Below are 22,958 nucleotides of genomic sequence, written 5' to 3' on the forward strand. Positions count from 1 at the left end.
CCCGAAAAGGTTGAAGCAATACGAAAATTAAGCCGACCATCCACTAAGAAGGAAGTCAAAAGTCTTCTGGGTTTGGCTAGCTACTATAGAGATTATATTCCAAACTTTTCAGATATAATGCTACCTTTGACCGACCTTACAAAGAAAAACGTTCCAAACAACATTCCTTGGGACGACTCAGTTGAACAGTCGTTTTCTAAGCTCTAAGAGCTATTAATTTAACTGCCCTCCTTGTACACTCCCAATATGGAACGATCGTTCCAACTTTTTACTGACGCCAGTGCAACAGCAGTAGGAGCCTGTTTATCACAAACTGATGAACATGGGAAAGAAATGCCAATTGCATTATTCAGCAAAAGATTATCAGAAAGCGAAAAGAAATGGTCCACTATAGAACGATAGGCGTGTTCAGTGATAGAAGCATTAAAACGCTTCAAAACTTGGATATTTACACACAAATAATTATAAATTGAATAAATAATATCACATATGATCTCGTATTTTGTTGGTATTTATAAAACAATTCCTCAGATCGATTATTACTTTATTCTAGTACTTGTCTTTAATATAAATGCCAACCATTCAGATCTTTTCTCAATTTTTTAAATCAAGTGAAACTAGAAAAAAAATTAATGAAATTAGTTAATATTTATATGATTTTATTTGATAAGACTGTCAATTTCATTTTATTTTAAAAATCAAAGAGGTTGGCTATTATATATTTATAAAATAATAAATATGTATATTCGTATGGTAAATATATTCTGTTGTAATTGTATACCATATTTTTATATACTACATACTATGTTGTATTACATAACTTTCAAAATACTAACATACTTTAAGAATATTTATATCAATGGTTAGTATAACATAGCTGTTGTGAGCGTGACCAAGATTAAAACTAAAACCTAATACATATTTTAAGTATGATTTCTTTATTTTATAAAAAAATTATATTTGAAAAGAATATTTATTTTTATGTTAAAATTACATTTTCTACCATCATTGTGATGAATTTTATATGTATATATATATATTTCATTTTTACCTTTCTACTCAATATTTTATTTCGAACCAAATGTTACAGCCCGATAATCATAATATCCGGCCATAACAGGATATCCGTTGCATCTCTACTTTTATTATCAGTGCTCTATCGCATACAAAAAGAATTTTTTGTATTTGAGCATTTATAACTAGCTATAGCGTTGAAGACAAATTTAAATCGAGTTGAAGTTAACAAATAATTTTTGATTTTATTACGATAATTTTTCATGTTACAGCATGAAATATGTGTCAAACAGCTTTTATTTTATGTTTTCTATCTAAAGATAAACAATCCCTTCAAGTTACAGCAATGTAACATTATTATTAATAATTATGCCTTAAATTTTTAGTTTATTTATTTTTAAGTTAGACGATTGGGTGAAGAGGTTTTTCTGATTAATTTTTTTTTAGTTTAAGTTTCAAATTAAAGAAAAATTCAATGTCATTTGAAATTGTTTATTATTTTCAGTTTTAAGTTCACGAGAGTTGAAATCTGCTTATTTCTGCTATTTCAAAGTCTAAATCTGCTTATTTCTGTTATGTTAGCTATGAATGGTTCAGCTGCAATTTCTATTTTTACTGGCAACATCTACATTACTTTCTGGTGGCAACACTACATAAGCGTTGTTTATAAACACTGCTCAATTCCTTGTGTGTTTTTTTTTTTAAAATTAATCTGTTGATGTAGTTTCATTTCCATGTAATAATTTCATAGATAATATTTTTATGATTTAGTAATTGATTAAGTTACGTTATGTATGGTAAGTAATGATCTATGTATTGTAATTATGTTTGTTACCTAATAAAATATTGGACTGTTTCAATGTTCATACTATTAATGTATTGAGTATAGTTACAGCACCTTTGTCTGTTTTTTTTATCGTATTCCAATAAACATAATTGAGAAATGAGTTTTTTATTCATTTACTGTTTTGATTTATAACCTTTTTAGGCACTGATTGATTGTGTGGGTGCATAACTACTAACACAAACTAGTTCATTGATAATTATTTATTACTTATTAGTTCTCTTATACACATTAAAATGTATTGCCAGACAATACGCTTTCACTATGCATAACTCTTGACATTTAGTTTTAAGCACTTTTTTTTACCACTGTTGTGTTACTCTGTGGAACATGTTTAAACATTCCAAAAGTAAAAATACAGTTTTGATTTTAAAACTGTTTATCTACCAGTAATCTTTTAATAAGGTAAAGGATATTTATTCATCTGCTAGTTTATTTAATTCTGCTTCTAGCTGTGTTATTTCGGAATCCTTTCTTTACGTAGTTGTTCATTTACTTTAGGGAACACGTGTAAAGTTATACTTTTTCCTTTTGCGTTTCTTTTAGAATTTTTGCAATTACGCAAACTGTCATTTCATTAATAGTTTTACATTTTTGTGAATTCACTGCATTAAACTGAGGAAAATAATTTTATAAAACAGCAAATGTCTTGGAACATGTCACAAAAAGGAATATTCCAATATTAGTTAGACTGAACGCCCCGTTCTTGAAGTAAAAGTGATAGCTTCGCGTCACGTCACTGCAGAAAATCGGAGGTTTAGCACGACGAGAGCTTCTTATAGGAGTGAACCAGCCCTGGGTACGTTCTCTTCGATTGTTGAAATCTACCCCAACACCGTTGAAAACTGCCACCCAGGAGGGGGAGATTTCAACAAAATACATGATTCACTAATTATGTAAAATTAGGTACTTTGGCTTAGACATTAAATATCAAAATTAAGCGGTTACATCAAACATCAATTAAGTTAATAAAAATTAGAACTTATGTTCGAAGTTTTATAGCTTTCAAAATCTAATTCTTTAGCAAACACTGTTAAAATGTGCCTCCCTCTTGTCTATATAAAAATAGTTAATAAGAATTAATGAAACTGAATTGATGAATAATGCATATTGCATTAACAAGCATAGTAAATAATTGATAAAGTTTGTGTGATTGTACGGTTATTAAAATATAAATACTATTTTTTAGTATGTTAGATCAAATTCTAGGTTACAAGAGATGTATATAATTCAACAAAATATATCGGTTTCAATTTTAATAACAAATTATCTATTTTGTTACTTCAGAGTATCAGTGATGCTTTTCGAACATACTAAAATCCATTGTAAAACAATATTTTGCAGATAACTAAGACTTACCAAGCTTTATTTTCTTTAAAATATATCCATTCTGAGCGTCCAATGCTTTAATTTTAATTATGATAATTCATAGTTATTGTTGCTGTTTATTGTTTAATAAATCAGAAAAATATGTCCTAAACAAAAAGAATTATAAAGTGTAGCGATTCGTATTCACGCAAGTTTAAAATTCAATGTCTTGCTTTGCTCATGCAGTTTACAATATCAATATCAAACATTGATTTTCGTATTTATACGTGATTTTAAAATAAGGCATTGGGATTCGCATTCACGCATTCTAAAAAGTATGCATCATAATTCTTATTTATGAAATCTAAAAATTACGCATCATATGATTCGTATTTACGTGATCTAAAAATTATGAATCGTGATTTGTATTTACGTGTTTTAAAAATTATATATCCCAGGTTGTATTTTCTCATTTTCAAAATCTTATATCAAATCTCTTATCAAATATCCGCTATAGTGAACCTTCAAGGGACCGAAATTTTGTTTCACTATATCCGTTACACAGGCAATTTAACTAATGGTTCCCGAACTCCTCCCTTTTATTACTCATTATTCAAACAAATGACTGAAAAATATTATGTAGTAGCAAAAAATTTGTTATTTTTCATTACTTTTTGTCTTGTGTACGAAAAAAATTAGTAATCTTTAGATGATGAGAAATCCTCAACATCAGATATGGAAACACTTCCCGACTCTCAGTTCATTTTTCCTGAATTTCTGTTATTCCGTTTTTCAAACCTGTCTAACCTGCCATTCGAGCATATACAAGTAGTCTCATAAAATTACTTTGCAAATTCATCGACATTTGAATGTTGAATTCTTCGAATGGTGAATTGGTTATTTCACATTCTTCGAATGGTGAATTAGCTAATAACATCGTAAATTTAATTATTAAGGCACAATTTTTCATCAATTATACAGTACAATTGAGATAGACTGAAATTTTAAATTACGATCTATAAATATGGAATTTCAATAAACAAATTTTGGTCTATTTTGATTGAAAACTTCAAATTTTAAAAATCTATCTTGTAAATTAGAAGAAAACTAGCATAGTGTATTGCAAATTTGACCATTTTGTAAATTAAAAATAAACGAATAAGTACTCCTAAAATATTGTCTTTTCCTAAATTAATCTCCATCAGCTTATACTTAACATCCTTAACAAAGTTTAGGAATTAGTAGGGGCAATTGATTAAAATTAACTAATTAAAAATGGTAACTCATTGAAATTGGCCATAAATTACTAGAAAGCCATTACCTGCTCATTGCAACTGGAAAAAGAAGTTATCTAATTACGTAAAGGTTGTGTTGCAAAAATTTATTTCAAAATTTTACGTCAAATTATTATTTTTTTTATTCACTAAATTAAGAAAAAGGAGCTGAGTAAGTATCATTTTTCGAAATTTCTTCGTGGAGGAGAGGTTAAATTTGAGAAAATATGACCACACACTTATGATCACTTAGGATTTTTTTTATCTATATATATATATCGACTATTGAAATTAGATTTTAAGATTTAAAATATATACTATGAATGCAAGCAGCTAGTCTTTTAATAAGGAAAGAATTACAGGTTCCTTAGTCCTTGGAGTCGTGTATAAATACAAATAATATAAAAGTTGAGCACAAAAGATGCGTNTCCTTAGTCCTTAGAGTCTTGTATAAATACAAATAATATAAAAGTTGAGCACAAAAGATGCGTAAATTCACAATGTTAACCAGATGTTCGTTGACTGTGAAAAATTCGTTAAAAAGAGTACCCATTTAAACTGATTAAATTTTAAAAGCAAATGTAAGAAATAAGTAGCAATAAAATAAAATTTTCAATCATTGAATTGGATTTAGTGCAAGTAAAGTATATTTTGTACATCTTATAACGAAATTTGTATAATTATAATTAGGAACTAAGAAAAGTACCGAAAATTTCAAATTAAAAATAAATAGAAAATTTAGGAAAAATATTTTTATTAATTGAATTTAAAAATATGTTTAATAACTAGTAAAGGAAATCCTTAATGATAATGATTAAAGTTTGAGCCAATCAAAATTATTATTGNTGTGAGAATGACCCATATATAATTTCATCAACTTTTATTAAGATGATAATTTGAACATGTAAATATTTTGAAAATAATATTATTTCTGTCACTAAAAATAAATTTAATAGTTGTGCTTAATTTTTACTTGTAGCTCGTGTGTATATCAAATTGAAGTAAATAAATAATTAATTCATGTATTTCCATTGTCCATTTAACTTTTTCTTAAAATAAAAAGTGGTCATTCTGTATAAACGAGTGGGTAAAATATTGTTATTCCTGTTATTTTATTATAAGCACCAGACTGCTGGGAAACGTGGTCCAATTTAACCTGATCTTGCTTTCTGTAACTAACAATCCCGCCGTATAACAACAAAAGATGTATATTGCCAGCATTCGATTACATGAATTCAGAGGCTCCTCAAAAGGACCACCGTGATTGTCACCAACATATGTGTTAGAATACAAAGCTAAATTTTCTGAGAAGTACCACTTTAAGGTCAAGACAAGTGAAACCAATTGATTTGCCACAGACAGAGAACATCCTTTCATCTCAGATATCTTTAAGCATCCTATAGGTGACTCATTCATAAATATAAGTTTAATTTTGTTCTAACGAAATCACTAATTTGTTTTTAAGAAAAGCTAAAGTCAGGTGTTTGATAAATAGCCTTGTTAAAATGGTTAACTTTGATGTACCTCCACTTAGAAAACATTTATTTTCAAAATTTTTCTTTTATCATCTTTGCCTGTACCGAAATTTTAAATTCAAAAGTTCTTTTTGTGTTAAAATGTGTACTAAGATCTAGTAGAAAGTATTTCAAAGTTAGTTATTTTAACATATAGTGTATCATTGAACATTTAATGTATCATATGCAGGGTTCGTGATTTTTTTAAAATAAATCAAAAGAATCGGATTTTTTTGATTTTTATTCAAATACGCTGTATAAACTTTAATTTATGATTAAAAAAAAACTTTATAAATGTTTAATCAAATTAAATAAATATTAAAACTATATTATAACAATAATTTAGAAGCTCTAACTTTCTAAAATAATTTTCATTATAATACATAGCTTTGAATGCATAGCAACCATTTCAAAACAAATGCATAAGGGAAATTTAAAGATTAGATGAAATAGAGAATTTAAAGAATACTTCAGACTTTCTGCCTAGGTTTTTCTGAGAGGTAGCTATTTTGTAAAAATTTAGACATAATTTGCGAAAATTAAAAATTACATTAAAAAATCAACACAAAAATATGGTATACATATGGATTTATCGTTTCTTATGAGACACAAAAATAAAAGTAGTATAAAAAGTATTTTATGAAATTATTCTACCGTTTTTCCTAAAGTCGAATTTGTGAAGGTACCGCTAAACGGTAGTAAATTTGGCTTGGACAGACCCCTGTATTTTAACTATTAAAACAAAGTTTCAATTAGCAAACCATAATTTTAATTTAAAATTGTGATTTTTTTTTCCTCTTGATTTTTAAAATGACAAAATAAACATAACAGATTGTGTTTATAAATGTAGTCATTTATTAAAAAATAAATAAATATTTAATCAATATTTTTATTTTAAAATATTCATTTATAATTCTACATCAAAATAGATAAGCTAAAAAAATATTTGAAACAAATCTGTGTACTCATTGGAAATTTTTTTCTCACAAAATTTCTTTATAGAAAATCTGATAATGTCAAAGATACTCTAAACATATGAGAAAAAAAAAACAGTTAATAACCCTACTGCTTCAAATAGACTTTGAAAGAGAAGAATGACACTATATCAGGAAAAAAATATCTGAATTCATCAGCCTTTTTCTTCTTCTCTTTTTGGTATATTAGGGTAATTGCTTTTAATATAACCGCAAGCTTCCGAAATATACATTTTCCACCAATTAAATGAATATAATGTAGATTTTAATTCCATGCTTTTCCAATGAAAAGGTAGAATTTTAATTAACATTATTTGAATTTTTTTTTAAAAATTCATGTTTAATATTTACTTTCTACAGTTATGCAAGTCTATATTAAGACAGCATTAAATGTTTACTTTAATCTGTACTTTCAATCTCGAGAATCAAAAGATTTTTAAAAATGCAATTTTACACACACCCAAGAAAGAAAGTAATTTCGTTAACTAAAATTAATTAATACGGCAATTTATTTAAAATAAATTTTAAGAAAAGAAAATAATAAAAGTATCAATAATTTAAAGCACTGTTTTTTAACTTTTAAAATCAATATATATTTTTTTTAAAAATCAGTTGATTTAAATCAATGATTTTTATAAAAAAAAACATTTGATTTAAATCAAGCTGATTTAAATCAACGAACCCTGATCATATGTAAAATAACTAGCAATCTTTTCTTAAAAACTTAAAAGTTTATTTGCAATTCGTAATTAAGTTTCATAATTTCAATATTTAAAATAGTTAATATTTCAATAGGCAATCGAAATTATAGTATCGATAATTTATCCTTATTTTAACAAAGTCATTTCTTGTAAATAAAAATTATAAGCAACAGATAAAACTATTCTTTATGACTCTAAAAATTTGTATGACATTTTTACAGAAATATAAGAAGAAAAATAAATTTCATGAAAGGAAAAAAAAAAAGGTAAAATCCTACGTTAATGCACAAAAAAAGTTTATTGTACTAAAACATTATTCTAAATTATTGCTTTTGAAAGCATGCTGTAACAGTGTAAAGCTTATATTGCTTCAGATTGTAGCTAAACCCTTCAAAAATTTTATCAATAATTATTATTCATCCATCAACATAGATTATGTCTTAATCAATATAAGTGAAGAGTTTAAATTTTTCTAAACCATTACTACATTTTAATAATAAAAAATTAATTGAATTTAAATGTAAAATTAAAATTAGGTATTAAAAATTATATAATTTTTTGCACCTAATATTTGCTCCAAATTGAAAAATTTTTGCATCTAATAATAAAATTCTTTTACCTAAAAATAATTCCCTGTCAAAAATAGTTTTTTCTTAAAAATTATTTATTATTAATAGTCGGAACAATTTTAAATTTAAAAATATACAAATTTAAAGATATACAAATTTATATAATTTTAAAGAATATTAATTTAAATGGTAAAATACAAAATTTGAACGAAATCTGTCGAATAGTTCTTGAGAAATTAAATATTAGATATAAAACTTTTTTGAAATTAAATAATTCAATTGTATTTGACAGATTTAGTACACATTAAATTTTGTATTTTGTCATTTAAAATAACATTTGTTAAATTTTAAATTTAAAGCTCTTTCGACTATTCTCTTAATAAATAAAATATAAAATAATTAATACTTTTTAAAAAGTATTTTTGACACAGAACTATTTTTAGGTAAATAAATTTTATTATTGGGTGCTAAATTTTTTAGTTCGTTTAAAAAATTCTCGAAATAGAGCTATTTATTTCGATACTCAAGAAATTCAAATCAATTGAAAAAAATGTATGCTTTTTTTTAGAAAAAGTACGTGTCTTAGTATATAAAGATTAAAACTTTCGATCATAAGTTACTCAGAGTGTCTGCTTTTTTGCACATATACACAAACAGAAGTTATTTATTCTTTTATTAATTGAAAAGTTTTCAATTGATTATATTATTTAAATTTTTTTGTTTTAGTTTGACTAAATATTTTCTTTTAAAAAAATTTTGAATTAACACTTGACTTAATAGTATAAATATTTTTAATTGTTAGAGGGGGCACCAAAATATTTTCAGTGCTTAGGGCCTCAAGAGGTCTTAATCCAGCCCTGCATCAGGTGCCTTTGTTAACTGGATATGTTAAGATCGCCTCCAATTATTTAAACCCGTGTGAGAGTCGTGCATTGCATAGTTAAACTGAGTGATTCCAACAGGAAATAGAACACAATTTAAATTCTAAATAGCTATTTAATTGAAAATTGATATTTATAGCATGCAAATTAAAGTAATTTTGAGTCCTTATAATGGTTATCATCTACTTAAATTTCTATCCAATTTGAGAAATTTATGTCCGACACTGTAGTAAAAAATTTCAAATTAATTATGTATCACAAGCGACTGCATCAAATTTTTTTTAAATATCAGCTTCAAATTTCAGTCAAGTTAAAACTTAAATTAAAACAAATTTGCCGAGTAATCATTTGTTGCTTTCGTGCAATTTACATCCGACAGCAACAATTTAATTTGAACCTGGTAATAATCAGTTTTAATAAAAGGTTAAGATATATTAAATACTAAATGTAAAAATTTGATGAGTATTAACTTTTATTTATTAAGTAGTTTTTCTAAGAAATTCTTTTCCTTTTTTTCGTTCGTTTGAAACGTTCCTTTTTTTTCTTCTCCAGACACCATGGAATTACTCAGATGTAAAAGCAAAAATAATTAACTCATCTAAACTAGGAAACCATGTTAGATTGGAATACTTAATATATTCAAATTTCTAATAAGAAACAGAAAAGAATAAAAGTTAAAGAATTTTATCTAGTTTTCTTTATTCTTTCTACAGAGTAAACATAGACAACAAGAAATTTGGCAATTTTTCCTTATGAATACTGTCTCTCTTAAAATAATAGTGCTCATTCGAAACAAAAACATTATATAAACATCTAAAGAAAATTATACAAAATAAAATGGCTCTATATTGAAATGTAAATAAATATAAAAATTCACTGGTTTATAATCACCTGGAATTATTTTTTTTTTTTTTGGTTAATGAAAATATATTAAACATTACTTATTAAAGGTTTTTTTGGGTCATTGCTATTTGGTAAATTTTGTGCAAAAACTATTTAACACTTAAAAAATTTTTTTTTAATTGAAAGCGTTATTCTCTGCAAGCTAAACATATTGTTTCCTCCACATCTATTCAAGGTTATATATTAAAAAAATAACATTGCAGATTAAATACTACACTATTATATTGACACTTTTCTTGTACTTATACTACACTTTAGCAGACAAAAACAACAACAAAAAAACACGCTGACCTGGAAATTGTAAGATTTTTATTGGAAAAATCATAGAAATTTGAAACCTCATTTGAGTGGCCACCCTGTTTCATACTTGAAGTAAGACAGTTTAATAATTGGCACCTTTTGCATATGTTTTGAAAATCAATATATTTTTATTACAAACAAAAAGAGAAATAAACGCTGCATTGATAAACAATTGCAAGTTTTAAACATTTTATTCAGTAATTTAATGTCATTAGAATGATTGTGAATTTGAGGTATTTTATAGCAACAAGTTCTTTAGTAATAACAGTAATATTAGTAATTTATATTACAGCAGTATTCTNTATTTAGTAATTTTTTTCTATAATACTTTTACATTTTAATACTAAGAACGAAAGCGAAATTAGTGAAGACAACGATGGGAGCCGAAAATGAAGAGAATCTGTTAGGGCTAACATAGAACAACAAAGGGAGCCAAAAATGAAAAGAATCTGTAATTTCACATGTTTTCCATATCTTTCCCTCACTCCCTATTTTAAAAGCCAAGCTTTTGTCGCCAAAATTTACAAGCCAGAGCGCATGCGTAAGCTCTTAACATGGGATTTCCATAGAGAGCCGTTTTTCAATCGACTCTACATTGAGACACTAGTCTTTTGTTTGCATAGCTGCCAAAGACTCTGCAGTAAAGCCAGGAGAGGCATCAATGAACAGTTATCAAATGAGCTTCTAACAAAATAGTATGCTTTTGGCGAGTGAAACTGCAAAGTGAGAGCAAATGCTCTGGGCTCAGAAGAATGCTTTATAGTTGTTGATGAATTTTGCATCCTTCCAAAAATTTGTGCTGCAGGACCGGGTAGAGACAGCTGCAATATAAAATCACAGTGTTGTTAAATTGCAACAATGAAACATTATAAATTGCAAATGGTCATAACGATAATAAAAATAAATTTCAATTATATTTATTATTAAAGAAAATGATAATGTATCACGCATAATGTAAAACTTGTGGGATGTAATTTGCTTTGGTAGTGTATAAGGGCTACTGGGCTACAATAATTTGCATAAAAAAATTCTTATGTTTAGAACCTTATTAATATTAATAAGATCTTCAAAACCAGTATTAAATTCATATCAATGTTTGTCAATCAATTCAATCATAGACTATTTAAAATTTATAAAAAAAAAGAGTACAAAACCAAAAAAAGTGGGTAAAGGTTTTTTAATCAGATATAAATAATAATTAGAATAGAGGGGCAATTCCACGGGTAACTGACTGACATACACAAAGCAAAACAATAAGTATTTTGTATCATACTACACAAAATATACATCTCTTAAAAGATTTTTCCCTCTGGTTTATTGTCTTTTTCTTAGCTGAATCCAATGGCATCATTGAAATTCCAAAATACTTTTTGGATGATTTAAAAAGAAATAGTAAAAAGCATGGTAACTGACTGACATTAATGCAACCAACATGAAACGTAATTCTGTTTCAATAAGAGACTTTTATGAGATTCAAATGAACTTTAGATAAAGTTGCATTAAATTTTGCAGAACACTAAATAAGCTTTCAGCATATGGCATTTGAGTTCCAAAATATTGCTAGAATAAAGAATGGCACTGATTACAACAAACCAGTAATTGACTGACAGCCTGATAACTGACTGACATTTCTAAATTTCCTAATGTAAAAAAAATTTAAAATTTTGCATTGAAATGTAATGAGTAAGTTAACACGTGAGACAAGCAATCAAAATAGGGTTATTATTAGTTAGTGCTCTATTTACAACTTTTGTTTACCTATGATTTTTTTTTTCTATTTTACTATAAGCTTTGGTGATCTTTTTCTCCTCGTTAACTTGAGGTTGACATTTTTGTGGAATTGCCAAGAGTATCAAACAAGAAACAAATTACCTTTAATACACTACTTAAAGATTGGGATATCGATGACTTTTACTTTAAGGTCTGCAAAATTTATTTAAGAGAGGCTACTGTTTTCTTCAACCTTTTCTGCTTATCACTTAATGCTCTAATCTTTTTGGTATCACTTTCTATTTTCTTTTTAACAGTGTTCAGCATTTTACGAGCCTTCGTTTGAGAATTCATATCCACATCATTATATTCACCAATGAAGTGCTTCCTTTTCTCGGTTTATAATACAACCAAAACTAAATCGGTGAACTCCTTGATTACCTAAAATATTCAGTGTTAAATTAATTAAAGCAATAATAATAATGAATAAATACTTTTATGCTGCTTAAAATTAATATATATGAATAGTCTGAAAATGTAAACTATGATCAGGGTTGACGGAAGTAGATCTTTAAGAACTATATTTGCTACCATTCTTAACCTTTTTTACAAACATAAAATTTGAATTAACTCCCTTTAGGCTCACTTATATGTGATATATGCATTTATAACATTGAATAAGTTACTTAACATGGCACTTAAGTTTTGCATTTAAAAGTATATCTAAAGTATATAAACTCATGCTTGTGAAAATTGCAACACCACGAAGGACTTACGCGAGTGAGCTGAAAATTTCAGGAAATGCAAAGTAGAGCATAATATGTGATAATTCAGACCCGTAGCGCATGCGTATGCTGAGCAGCGGCCTCTGAAAGGCGGATGGATCCGAATAAATAGACGGCTGTAGCGCAGCGTGTATGGTTATCGGTGGTTATCTGCTAGTGGTAAACGTTAGCTCAGACGTTATTTATGCCTCTTCGACGACAGAGAGCGAGATTTCAACAACTCACGGAGTTTGAAAGGGGGAAAAATCATCGGCTTTCGTGAAGCTGGATTGTCTCATCGTGCAGTAGCCGCTCGTGTGCAGCGTAACAGCAGCACAGTGATGCGTGCTTGGAAGCAGTGGATGGACGAGTGTCAGACAACTCGAAAATCCGGGAGTGGACCCCGAAATGTTACGTCAGCTCGTGATGATAGACACCTGGTCCGCTGACATACCGTACGGCTGGCGCTGACATACCGTACGGCTCCCTCTAGACAATTGGTAGCTCAGTGGTCAATAGCTACAGGTGTTTCACTGTGTGCTTCATCAATTCGTAGACGTCAACTGCAGCGTGAACTTCGCGCAAGGACTCCTTTATACAGGATCACCATAACGGGAAACCATAGCCGCCTGCGGCTACAATGGGCCAATCAGCATAAGGACTGGCGTGCTGATTGGCAGCATGTCGTGTTTTCTGACGAATCCCGCTTTTATTTGTGGTACCATGATGGCCGCATTCGTGTCAGACGCTCTGCCTGTGAACGCCACCTTCCGGAGTGCATTATCGTACACCACAGTGGACGAACATCCGGAGTTATGGTCTGGGGTGCCATAGCATATCATGGATGATCTCAACTGCTACGAATTGTGGGTAATCTGAACAGCAACCGGTACATCAGTGAAGTTCTACAGCCCCAAGCTGTTCCCTTCCTTCAAGCCTTGCCAGGCGTTGTATTTCAACAAGGTAATGCTCGCCCTCATATTGCTAGGACTGTTCAATCCTTCCTTGCATTGCGGCAGGTACAGTTTCTTCCTCGGCCTGCGTATTCCCCAGATACGTCACCGATTAAACATGTGTGTCATTTCGTTGGTCGGTGTCTCGCTCGTGATCCTCGTCCTGTTGCTTCTACAGACGAACTTTGGGTACGCTTACAAACTATATGGAATGCGCAATTTTCACAAACAGGAGTTTATGAAGCAAGTGTTCAGATTTCACACTTTTTGAGCATCAAAATGTAGGGAAAGGGATTTTAAAATTCCAAATTAAAATTAAAATTCCAAAATTATAAAGCTCCTGTGAAAGCTTAATCCCGAGGGTTAAACAGGAGAGTAGAACTAAGAAGCTTACAAATATTTAAATAGAAGTTCAAATTTTCACATACTATTTAGAAATACAAGTGAGATTAAATAAAAATTAGATAACACTATCTGTACAATTAAAAATAAAAAAAACGAACAAATATATAGCAAAAAAAGAAAAACAGCTAAAATTTATATCATGCAAACCAAATACTTTCTTACAAATAAGATTTTCAAGATCAAATTAGGTTTGAAATTTTAGCACTAAATGCATTAATATATAAAAATGGTAATTTCCTAACAAACTTACTTTTGGGTGAAACAGCAGGCTACGTCAGATATCTTTCTTTTCACCGGAGGCTTTCGCTTCTTATCTTTATTCTCACAGAAGCTAAATAATGTAGAAACTGCATCTTTTGTCAACCAAGTGCCTCCAAATTTGTGATTGTCGTAACAATCCTCAGTAAAATGTTTTGAGGAAACTTTTGAGTATTTAGAAGGAGTAAAATCATCTCTTCGAATTTTCGTCGACCACAGTTTTTTTCTTTTAGCATCCGTTGGAAAACTGGAAACCAAACAATTAAGTTTCAGTGGATAAATATTTTTTTATCAAGAAAATAATTTTAAAAAAAATAATAAAACTAGCTTTGTAAAAATATGAGCAAAGAAAATAATAAAATATAAAAGAAAACTTGAATAAAAAAATTACATAGCATAAAGAGAGTTCATCTTGAAATAGTTTACATTAGAAAACTGGATGATTAGCTATACTGGATGACGGATCACAGCGATCATACTTAACCAAAAATGTAGTTAAAGAGTTACGATTAAATCCTTCAGGAACAGAGTTATTGTCCCAAGGATTATTTGGAGGTACGCAAACTTCTGAAGTCAGACATGGTCGCTACGACATCACTGTTGAGAGCATCAATAGAACTTTTTCAGACAACATATTAGTTTTGGATCAGCCCAAGATTTGTTAATTTTTACCTCGAATACGTGACCCAAATCTGATACGAGAATTGAAATCTCGAGGTATTGAGCTTACCAATGTTGGTCCAGAGATTCCTCCAACTGAGATGCTGATTGGTGCCGATCTTCTAGGAGGAATATTGACAGAAAGAATAGAATTTTTGCCGTCGGGAGTCACAGCCATGGAGACGAAGCTCGGATGGAGCGTTTTAGGCCAAGGAAAGAAAAGCAGTATAAATATGGTATCCTTAAGTATGCATGTTTCAGAAGTACACAAGCTATGGGACTTAGAGTCCTTGGGCATCGACCTACCGCACCATGGTATGGTGGGAGAGAATGGTCCGTAGTATCAATGAAGTTATACGAAAAAGCTTGCGTGAGGTACGAAGAAATGCTCACGTTATTGTGCGAAGCTGAAAGTGTCATCAATGGGAGACCATTTACCTACCTTTCAGATGATCCGAATGAAATAACACCAGCTCATTTCATACAAGACATAAGAGGATCAGAAACGCATGACATAGACATTTTCAACTCCAAGCACTTACTGAAAAGAGTAAGGTATCTACAAAGTTTACGTGAAAATTTACGAAAACGCTTCCAGAAGGATAATTTAGGTGAACTTGTACGAAACCCAAATTCTAGGTCAAAGCAGAAGGAAATTTCTGCAGGAAAAATAGCTCTTATTGGATGTGAGAGCACGAAAAGACTGAACTGGCCATTGGGTTGTGTTGTACTGTTCCCTTGCAAGGACGCAATACGAAGAGTAGCGAAATTACGAGTTGCTAATAGCTACCTCGTGAGACCATTGCAGGGACTGTATCCACTCGAAATGTCTGTCAGTGAGTTTCCATCTGACACAACAGCAAATGAAAAAGATAAACATTTCGATGTCCACTCTGGTGATTTCATGTCTTCAACAACTCCTATCCAAAGACCTCTGAATCCTAAAGCTGAGACTTTCATTCCTATGACAGAGGTTTCCCAACCTGTGAAACTGACTCGTAGAGGTCGAAAATTAGTTCCACGCCAACGTTTTGACTTGTAGACTGCTTATATTTTAAAGTAGGATAACTGATATTAAAATACTTGTTTGTATGCTTACTTGCTAATTTACATTTGTTTTTAGTGAATTGTAAGTTTGTATTGTGTCTAAGCTTGATTGCAATGGAAAAGGTGGGAGTATGTTGGAACTTGTATTATTACTGAAGTTAGCATATGCAGATCTGGCAAGAGAAAGAGAGATGATGTGTATTCTATTAATTTTGTTGACATGTTATACGATATTAAGAATACGAAATGAAGTTAAATTATTATTATACGTTTATATTACGTTTTAGTTACGTAAGATTACGATAAATTAGATTCCGTATAAGCAGCGATTAAGAATCTTTATTGAGTAACAACAGCGTCCATTTAAATAACATTAGAATGCGATTGCGAAGAAAACTCGCTTGCCGTAAGTCATGTGATTTTACTTTGGTGCGGGTTGAATAGGGTTGCTCGCTCTCTACCCTCAATTACTCCTCTAAGCTTGAAACCAAATAATCGATTATTTGATGGTTACAGTAAGAAGAAATGTGTTTTCTGTAATCGGAGACTTTCAAAAACGATTTGCTTTAATTTTGAGGAAAATAAACAGAAACTTTAAACGATAGAGAAAATTCTAAGGAAAATTTAGGAATTGTTTCGGCATTTCCTCTTGCGAGAATAAATTAAAACATAAACAAAATTCGAATCCTATTTTATTACAAACTTGCTCAATCATTGCGGAAAATAAAAACAAGCAAGAAAATGTCACAATTTTTCTTGATAATGACGAACGAACTTTCATAAGAAATAAATTGGTAAAAAGATTAAATTTGCCAATAATTAGAAAAGAAAAATTGTCGATTAATTCTTTTGGATCAGAGCAGCCCCAAACTAGATTGTTTAATGTAGTTAGCATCCGATTACGAAATAGGGAAGATCCAAAATATAATATAGATGTAGAAGCCGTAGAAACTAACACTATTTGTGCAACTCAGCTGCCTTCTCCAAACAAAAACATTGTTAAGGATTACGAATTTTTAAAAACAGTTCAACTCTCGGATGATTTTCAAAACGAAACTAAAGAGGTTTTGATTTTAATCGGATCGGATTTTTATTTTGATATAGTGACTGGCCGAATTCATGGACTTCACAAGAAGTTAGTAGCGATAGAGACTATCTTCGGTTGGTGTTTTTACGGGCACATAAATAAAATAAACAACCTACTCGCTATGAACGTAGTTGTTAACCGTGGTGATGAAACTTTAATTAGAGAATTTTTTGATCTTGAATCAATTGGGATTTTGCCCGACTCTCCTGTTACTGATAACGAAGAAGAATCAATAGTTCAAGAGTTTGAGTCTTCCATTACATTCAATAAACGCTATAAAATAAAATTGCCGTGGAAATTAGAACTGATTGACAATTTAAAATCAAACTATGGTGTTGCCTTTAAGAGACTCCACAACATTGTACACAAATTCGAAAAGAACCCTTGGTTGTTTAAGGAGTACAAACAAACCATAGAATCATATCTTTCAGAGGGTATTATTGAAGAAATTCCTGACACTGAATATTCAAATGATAAAACTATATTTTATCTTCCCCAATGGGCGGTTATTAAAGAAGAGNTTTTATCAACCTCCTATCATATCTTTCAGAGGGAATGAAGAAATTCCTGACACTGAATATTCAAATGATAAAACTATATTTTATCTTCCCCAATGGGCGGTTATTAAAGAAGAGAGATTAACAACAAAACTCCGCATTGTGTTTGATGGATCTTCTCACTCGGCTGAATCCTGTTCGCTAAACGATTGTCTGTACACTGGTCCCAAGTTAACTAAATGATATTTTTGATATTCTAATAAGATAATTTTTTAAGATAGTTTTTGAGAGAGTTAGATAGTTTTTGTTGCAGATTTGAAGCAAGCATTTCTCAACATCGAAATCGCAGGTGAAGATCGAGATGCGACGAGATTTCTATGGATGGAACCTTCCTTTGATGAAGGTGAGCTTAGAATATTCAGATTTACACGAGTTTTATTTGGACTTACTTCTAGTCCCTTCCTTCTTGCAGCAACTATAAAATTTCATTTGAAGAATTATGAAAAAACTTATCCAGAAACAATAAAAATTATAAGAGAATCGTTGTACGTGGACGATGTGATAGGATGTGAGGATAATGTAGATAAAGCTTTTAGTTTCAGTCAGGAAGCTATTAAAATTTTTGAAGATGCGGGTATGCAACTTAGAAAATGGAATTCAAATTCGAAACCTCTTATAGACTAGTGGGAAACTAATAATATTCAGATTGATCACACAATAGAAAATGCAGACTTAATACTTTCTGAACATAAAGTACTTGGGATAGGGTGGAATAGTGACGCCGACATTTTTTATTTCGATACTAAGCATCTTATCGAATTTTTATCTGAAGGGAGACACACAAAAAGATTTTTGCTGAAAGCTGCGGGTCGTGTTTTTGACCCAATAGGATATTTGAGCCACTTTGTAGTAACCATAAAGTGTTTAATACAAGCAGTTTGGTGCGAATTGATTGGGATGAAGAACTCCTTCAAGAAATAACTCGTGATTTTGAGGATTGGTGCAATGGTGTTAAAAAATCAAAAGACATTGAGATACCGCGTAACTATTTAAGGGATGCTCGTGGAGATAGTAGAGTATCTCCCCTCAAAAGTCTTTCATTACCCAGACTTGAATTGATGGCTGCCCTTTTAGCTGCTCGATTGAGCAATAATTTAGTAGAAAGCTTGACGTTTAAACTTACACAAAAATTTTGGACTGATTTATCCATCACTTACTTCTGAATTAGAGGTTTACCCAATCGATTTAAACCCTCCGTAAAAAACCGCGTTGTTGAGATTCAACAACTAACGGATCCTGAACATTGGTCACACTGTCCCGGCAAAGAAAACCCGACAGACCTAGTTTCGAGAGGACTAAAAGCATTCGAACTGATTAACAACACTCTTTGGTGGAATGGACCCTCTTTCCTTTAAAAACATGTTGATAGTTGGCCACAGACTTTTGAAACACCCCCGGAAGAAAATCTGCTGGAATTCAGAAAGAAGAAATTCCTAGTTTCTGCTTTAGTACTTCTTCCAATAATCTAAGGATTAATCCGGAGAATTATAGTTGCTTTTTAAAATTTTTGAGGATAACAGCATTGATCAGACGTTTTATTTCAAAGATAAGAAAACAATTTACCACTAATGGACATCTCACATCATCAGAAATTGAAGAAGCAGAAGAGTTTTGTATTAAATTTGAGCAAAGAAACGCTTATCATTCAGAAATATTGGCCTTAGAAAGTGGAAAAAAAATTGCCAAGAATTCTTCAGTTAGAAGTTTTACCCCCTTTTCGGATGATAAAAAAGTTTGAGGATAGGGGGCCGATTGGAAAATTCGGAATTTCATCTTGAACCAAAACACCCTATCTTACTTCTTAATAAATGTAAATTTACAGAACTGTTGATTAGAAAGGAACACGAAGGAATATTTCATGGTGGTGTTTCTGACACCCTTTCTAATATTAGAAATCGGTTTTGGATCGCTAGGGGTCGGCAACAATATAAAGAAAATGATAAAGAATTGCATAATATGTCGCAAATATTCCGCTCTACCTGCAAAACAAACAACCAGTCCCCTACCCAAAGATCGCCACCATTCTCAGTTTGCGGGGTGGACTTTGCAGGTCCTATATATGCTAAAACATCGAATTCACCTGAAAAAGCCTATATATGTTTGTTTACTTGCGCAATAACAAGAGCGTTACACTTAGAATTAGTTTCAAATTTAAGTACAAAAAAGTTTTTATTAGCCTTGCGTAGGTTTATTTCCAGACGAGGAAATATCCAAACCATGTATAGCGACAATGCAAAAACCTTTAAAAGCGCAAATAGAGAACTTAAACTTATTTTCACCTTGATTCAAGATAAAATTTTGTCGCAAATAAAATAATTAAGTAGAAATTCATTATGGAACGTGTAGCATGGTGGGGAGGGTTTTATAAGAGGTTGGTGATTTCGGTGAAAGAATGCTTACGCTAGACTCTATCTAAATCTCTTCTTCCTTTTGAGGAATTAACTACCATTTTATCAGATATAGAGTGCGTGTTAAACCAACTCCTATTAAGCTTTGTTTATTCAGACTTAAATGAATCCGAACCTCTGACTCCTGCTCATTTTTTATTTCCCGAGAAGAAAATCGATTCACTCTTTGAACAGTCAAATCATTCTTCGTTAATTAAAAGAAAAGTGTTCCATGTGCGACTTTTCAGAACTTTTGGACCAAATGGAAAGACCAAATGTATGTTCTCCTCTTAAAAGCAGCGCATCGGTTGACAACTCCAGAAAATCAAAGGGACATTCAAGTCCAGGACGTTGTTCTAATCGAAGGAGCCCAGAAGAATAAACTACTTTGGAGTTTTGGAATAATCCAAGAGGTCTACCCAGGACGAGACGGAAAAGTCCGGAGCTGTCTCGTAAGGACTAATGGAGCCCAAATAAGACGTCCTGCACAACTGTTATATCCTTTTGAAATTTTAAATAATACTTAATTTAATTCATGAATGAGTTTTAATATTTTTTTTTCTTCTCCTTTACAGCTCTGTAGTTTATGTAATGGAACTGCGTTCCAAACTATTCCTTTTATATAATAGTCTTAGAAAATAATTGTTTAGAATAATTTAGTTTCGAGTAAGTGTTCTAAACATAGAGAACTGTGTCAAATTTATGTGTATGTTTCAATTTTTCACTGTTATTTGAATTGAATCCTAACTAGATATTATGGACGTCCCCGTCCATGGTGGGGAGTTTGAGGAAATATACTTCTTGAACCACCACTAGATGGCATCGTTAATTGTCAATTGTAACCGTAACTGTCAAAAGATTCTTGTAAAAAGACGCCCAGACTTTTTAATGTCGTCTTTGTGTATTCATTGTCCTGTATTCATCATGTTAAGATAATATACTATTTTTTGTTACTTACCCCTTTGGCTAGTTATTTTGTATTTAAGTAGTTTTCCTGTATTTCAAGAAAACGAGATAAATTCACTAACAGTTTAACAAATCTTCAGTGTAATTAAAAACCCGATAGAAATAATTGAAGTCGAAAGACAAAAATGGGACAAATATGTTATCGATATTGTTGCTGAATTGTCGCCATAGTATTTACAGGTTTGGGGAATTACTTGAGAGTCCGCTTGTGCGTCTAGTGAGTTGGGTTCGGTGAGATTCTTGCACTCTCATCAGGGATCTGATTGTCAAAAAAGAGGAAGTCTAGAACTGTAGCACTAAACGTGCAAAAGAAAAAATTATATGAATTCAATAGCCAATCTGATAATGATTACATAATTATCTATTCAAATAAATATAAATAAATGGTACTTATGTTCTTAAAATAATTTTTTTAAATAATTTAGATAACTTTGAGTAATCATGCATAGACACGATGTGTATCATCATTTTAAAAAACATTTCTTTAATTGTCAAAGGACCTTTGCTGACTTTCTCATCAGTTCTTTGTTTTTTTCGATGGTCTTTCATTAACATGACTGATCTGTAGACTACGTTTTTCGCACAATTTTTAGAGGCCTTAAATTTTAATTTTAAGTGCAATTCTCTCTGAAATTTGACAGCTTTTGCTGATATTTTTTTTTGCAGCCTCCTTTGGCGCCAGTTTCTTTTTCTTATTGCAATTAACAAGTTTTTTTTATTAAGATCTCTATAATTCCGTGAAGCAGAAATCATGTTTTTACATAAATTTTTATCAACTTCCTCTGTAAGAAATTTTTTTTTCTTGAATTTTGCGTGACATTCGACAACAGACAGATTGCGTGACATTAGCTCATATTTTATAGTTTGTATAGCATCAATAGATTCAACACTCAGTCTATTAGATTCAAATGTCACAAAGGAGTTCATAATGCTGAAGCTTGACTTCACTTTAGGACCATGAAAGCAGGTGAGAATGGCACAGGTCATTTTAGACAACAGAGGGAATCTTTTGTTTTTGGGTTCCCACTCAATCTTTTTAAAAAAATTCAAGGACTTAAAATCAAATTTTTCAAGGACCTATTCGATATTGTTAAACGCTAAAGTACATGTCAACCAGATTTTACAATTACGTAGAAGCAGAAATTGTATATTTTTAAATCATTATGCTTATTTCACAACAACAAAAAATTATTTATTAAATTTATCAGCTAATAATACCAATTGACACAGGATAGTAGCCAACATTTAAAACTAGCTTCAGTGAAACTTTTCATGACAAATGAATTAGATTTAATGAAACTGATTGAATGAGCAATGCATTACATTAAACAAGCATAGTAAATAATTGATAAAGTTTGTGTAATTGCACGGTTTTTAAAATATAAATACTTTTTTTAATATGTTAGATCAAATTTTAGGTTACAGGAAATGTATATAATTAGATAAATTATCAAAATATATCTATTTAACATATCTGTTTAAATTTTTATATCAAATTTTCTATGTTCTTACTTAAGAATATCAGTAATGTATTTTGAACATAATAAAATCTATTGTAGAACAATATTTTACAGATAACTAAGACTTACCAAGCTTTATTTTCTTTAAAATATATCCATAAAATGTAAATTTTGTGAAATGCCTTATTTTCACAACTTGCAATTTGTGTTTCGAAAGGTGCTAAATATAGGACAGATATGTGTGATTCTAAAATCATTTTGATGAGAATTGTGGGTGATAATTCTTAAATCTCTCTTTTGTGAATCGCAATGCGTGATTTGTAAACTACTAGAATGAGGCATGATTGATAAATAACTTTAATGTGAATCATGATGTGATTTATAAAATAACTTATGTACCGTGAGTAAAAATTTTGGTACAA

At 30.3% G+C, this 22,958-nt stretch overlaps 2 protein-coding genes across 3 annotated transcripts; both read left to right on the forward strand.

The window, feature by feature from the left end:
- Positions 1-10,952: 10,952 nt before the first annotated feature.
- LOC122272033 (uncharacterized) lies at positions 10,953-19,660 on the forward strand. 2 transcript variants are annotated; one of them, XM_071184307.1, is made up of 2 exons: positions 10,953-12,720; positions 13,942-17,667. In XM_071184307.1, exon 2 carries the CDS (start codon positions 15,226-15,228, stop codon positions 16,072-16,074), a length of 849 nt encoding a protein of 282 aa, XP_071040408.1. In that variant the 5' UTR covers positions 10,953-12,720; positions 13,942-15,225; the 3' UTR covers positions 16,075-17,667. The 2 variants fall into 2 exon arrangements, 1 of the variants encoding a protein (XP_071040408.1); XR_011637472.1 differs by lacking the exon at positions 10,953-12,720 and adding an exon at positions 17,717-19,660 and having other exon boundaries at positions 13,231-17,600.
- Positions 17,288-20,492, forward strand: LOC139426163 (uncharacterized). The gene is made up of 3 exons (XM_071183951.1): positions 17,288-17,600; positions 17,977-18,297; positions 20,359-20,492. The coding sequence occupies exons 1-3, from the start codon at positions 17,288-17,290 to the stop codon at positions 20,490-20,492; spliced, it is 768 nt and encodes a 255-aa protein (XP_071040052.1).
- Positions 20,493-22,958: the final 2,466 nt, after the last annotated feature.

The sequence above is a fragment of the Parasteatoda tepidariorum genome, chromosome 8, assembly GCF_043381705.1.
Source record: "Parasteatoda tepidariorum isolate YZ-2023 chromosome 8, CAS_Ptep_4.0, whole genome shotgun sequence".
Classification (NCBI taxonomy): Eukaryota; Metazoa; Arthropoda; class Arachnida; order Araneae; family Theridiidae; genus Parasteatoda; species Parasteatoda tepidariorum.

Bases quoted from the DNA above. Each gene is read 5' to 3' on its own strand.
- LOC139426163 (XM_071183951.1), top strand. From the start codon at position 17,288: ATGAACGTAGTTGTTAACCGTGGTGATGAAACTTTAATTAGAGAATTT. The intron at 17,601-17,976 runs GTATTATTGAAG...TTTTTGTTGCAG, and splicing joins AGAATCATATCTTTCAGAGG to ATTTGAAGCAAGCATTTCTC. The intron at 18,298-20,358 runs GTATGCAACTTA...GCGACTTTTCAG, and splicing joins TAAAATTTTTGAAGATGCGG to AACTTTTGGACCAAATGGAA.
- LOC122272033 (XM_071184307.1), top strand. From the start codon at position 15,226: ATGGAGCGTTTTAGGCCAAGGAAAGAAAAGCAGTATAAATATGGTATC.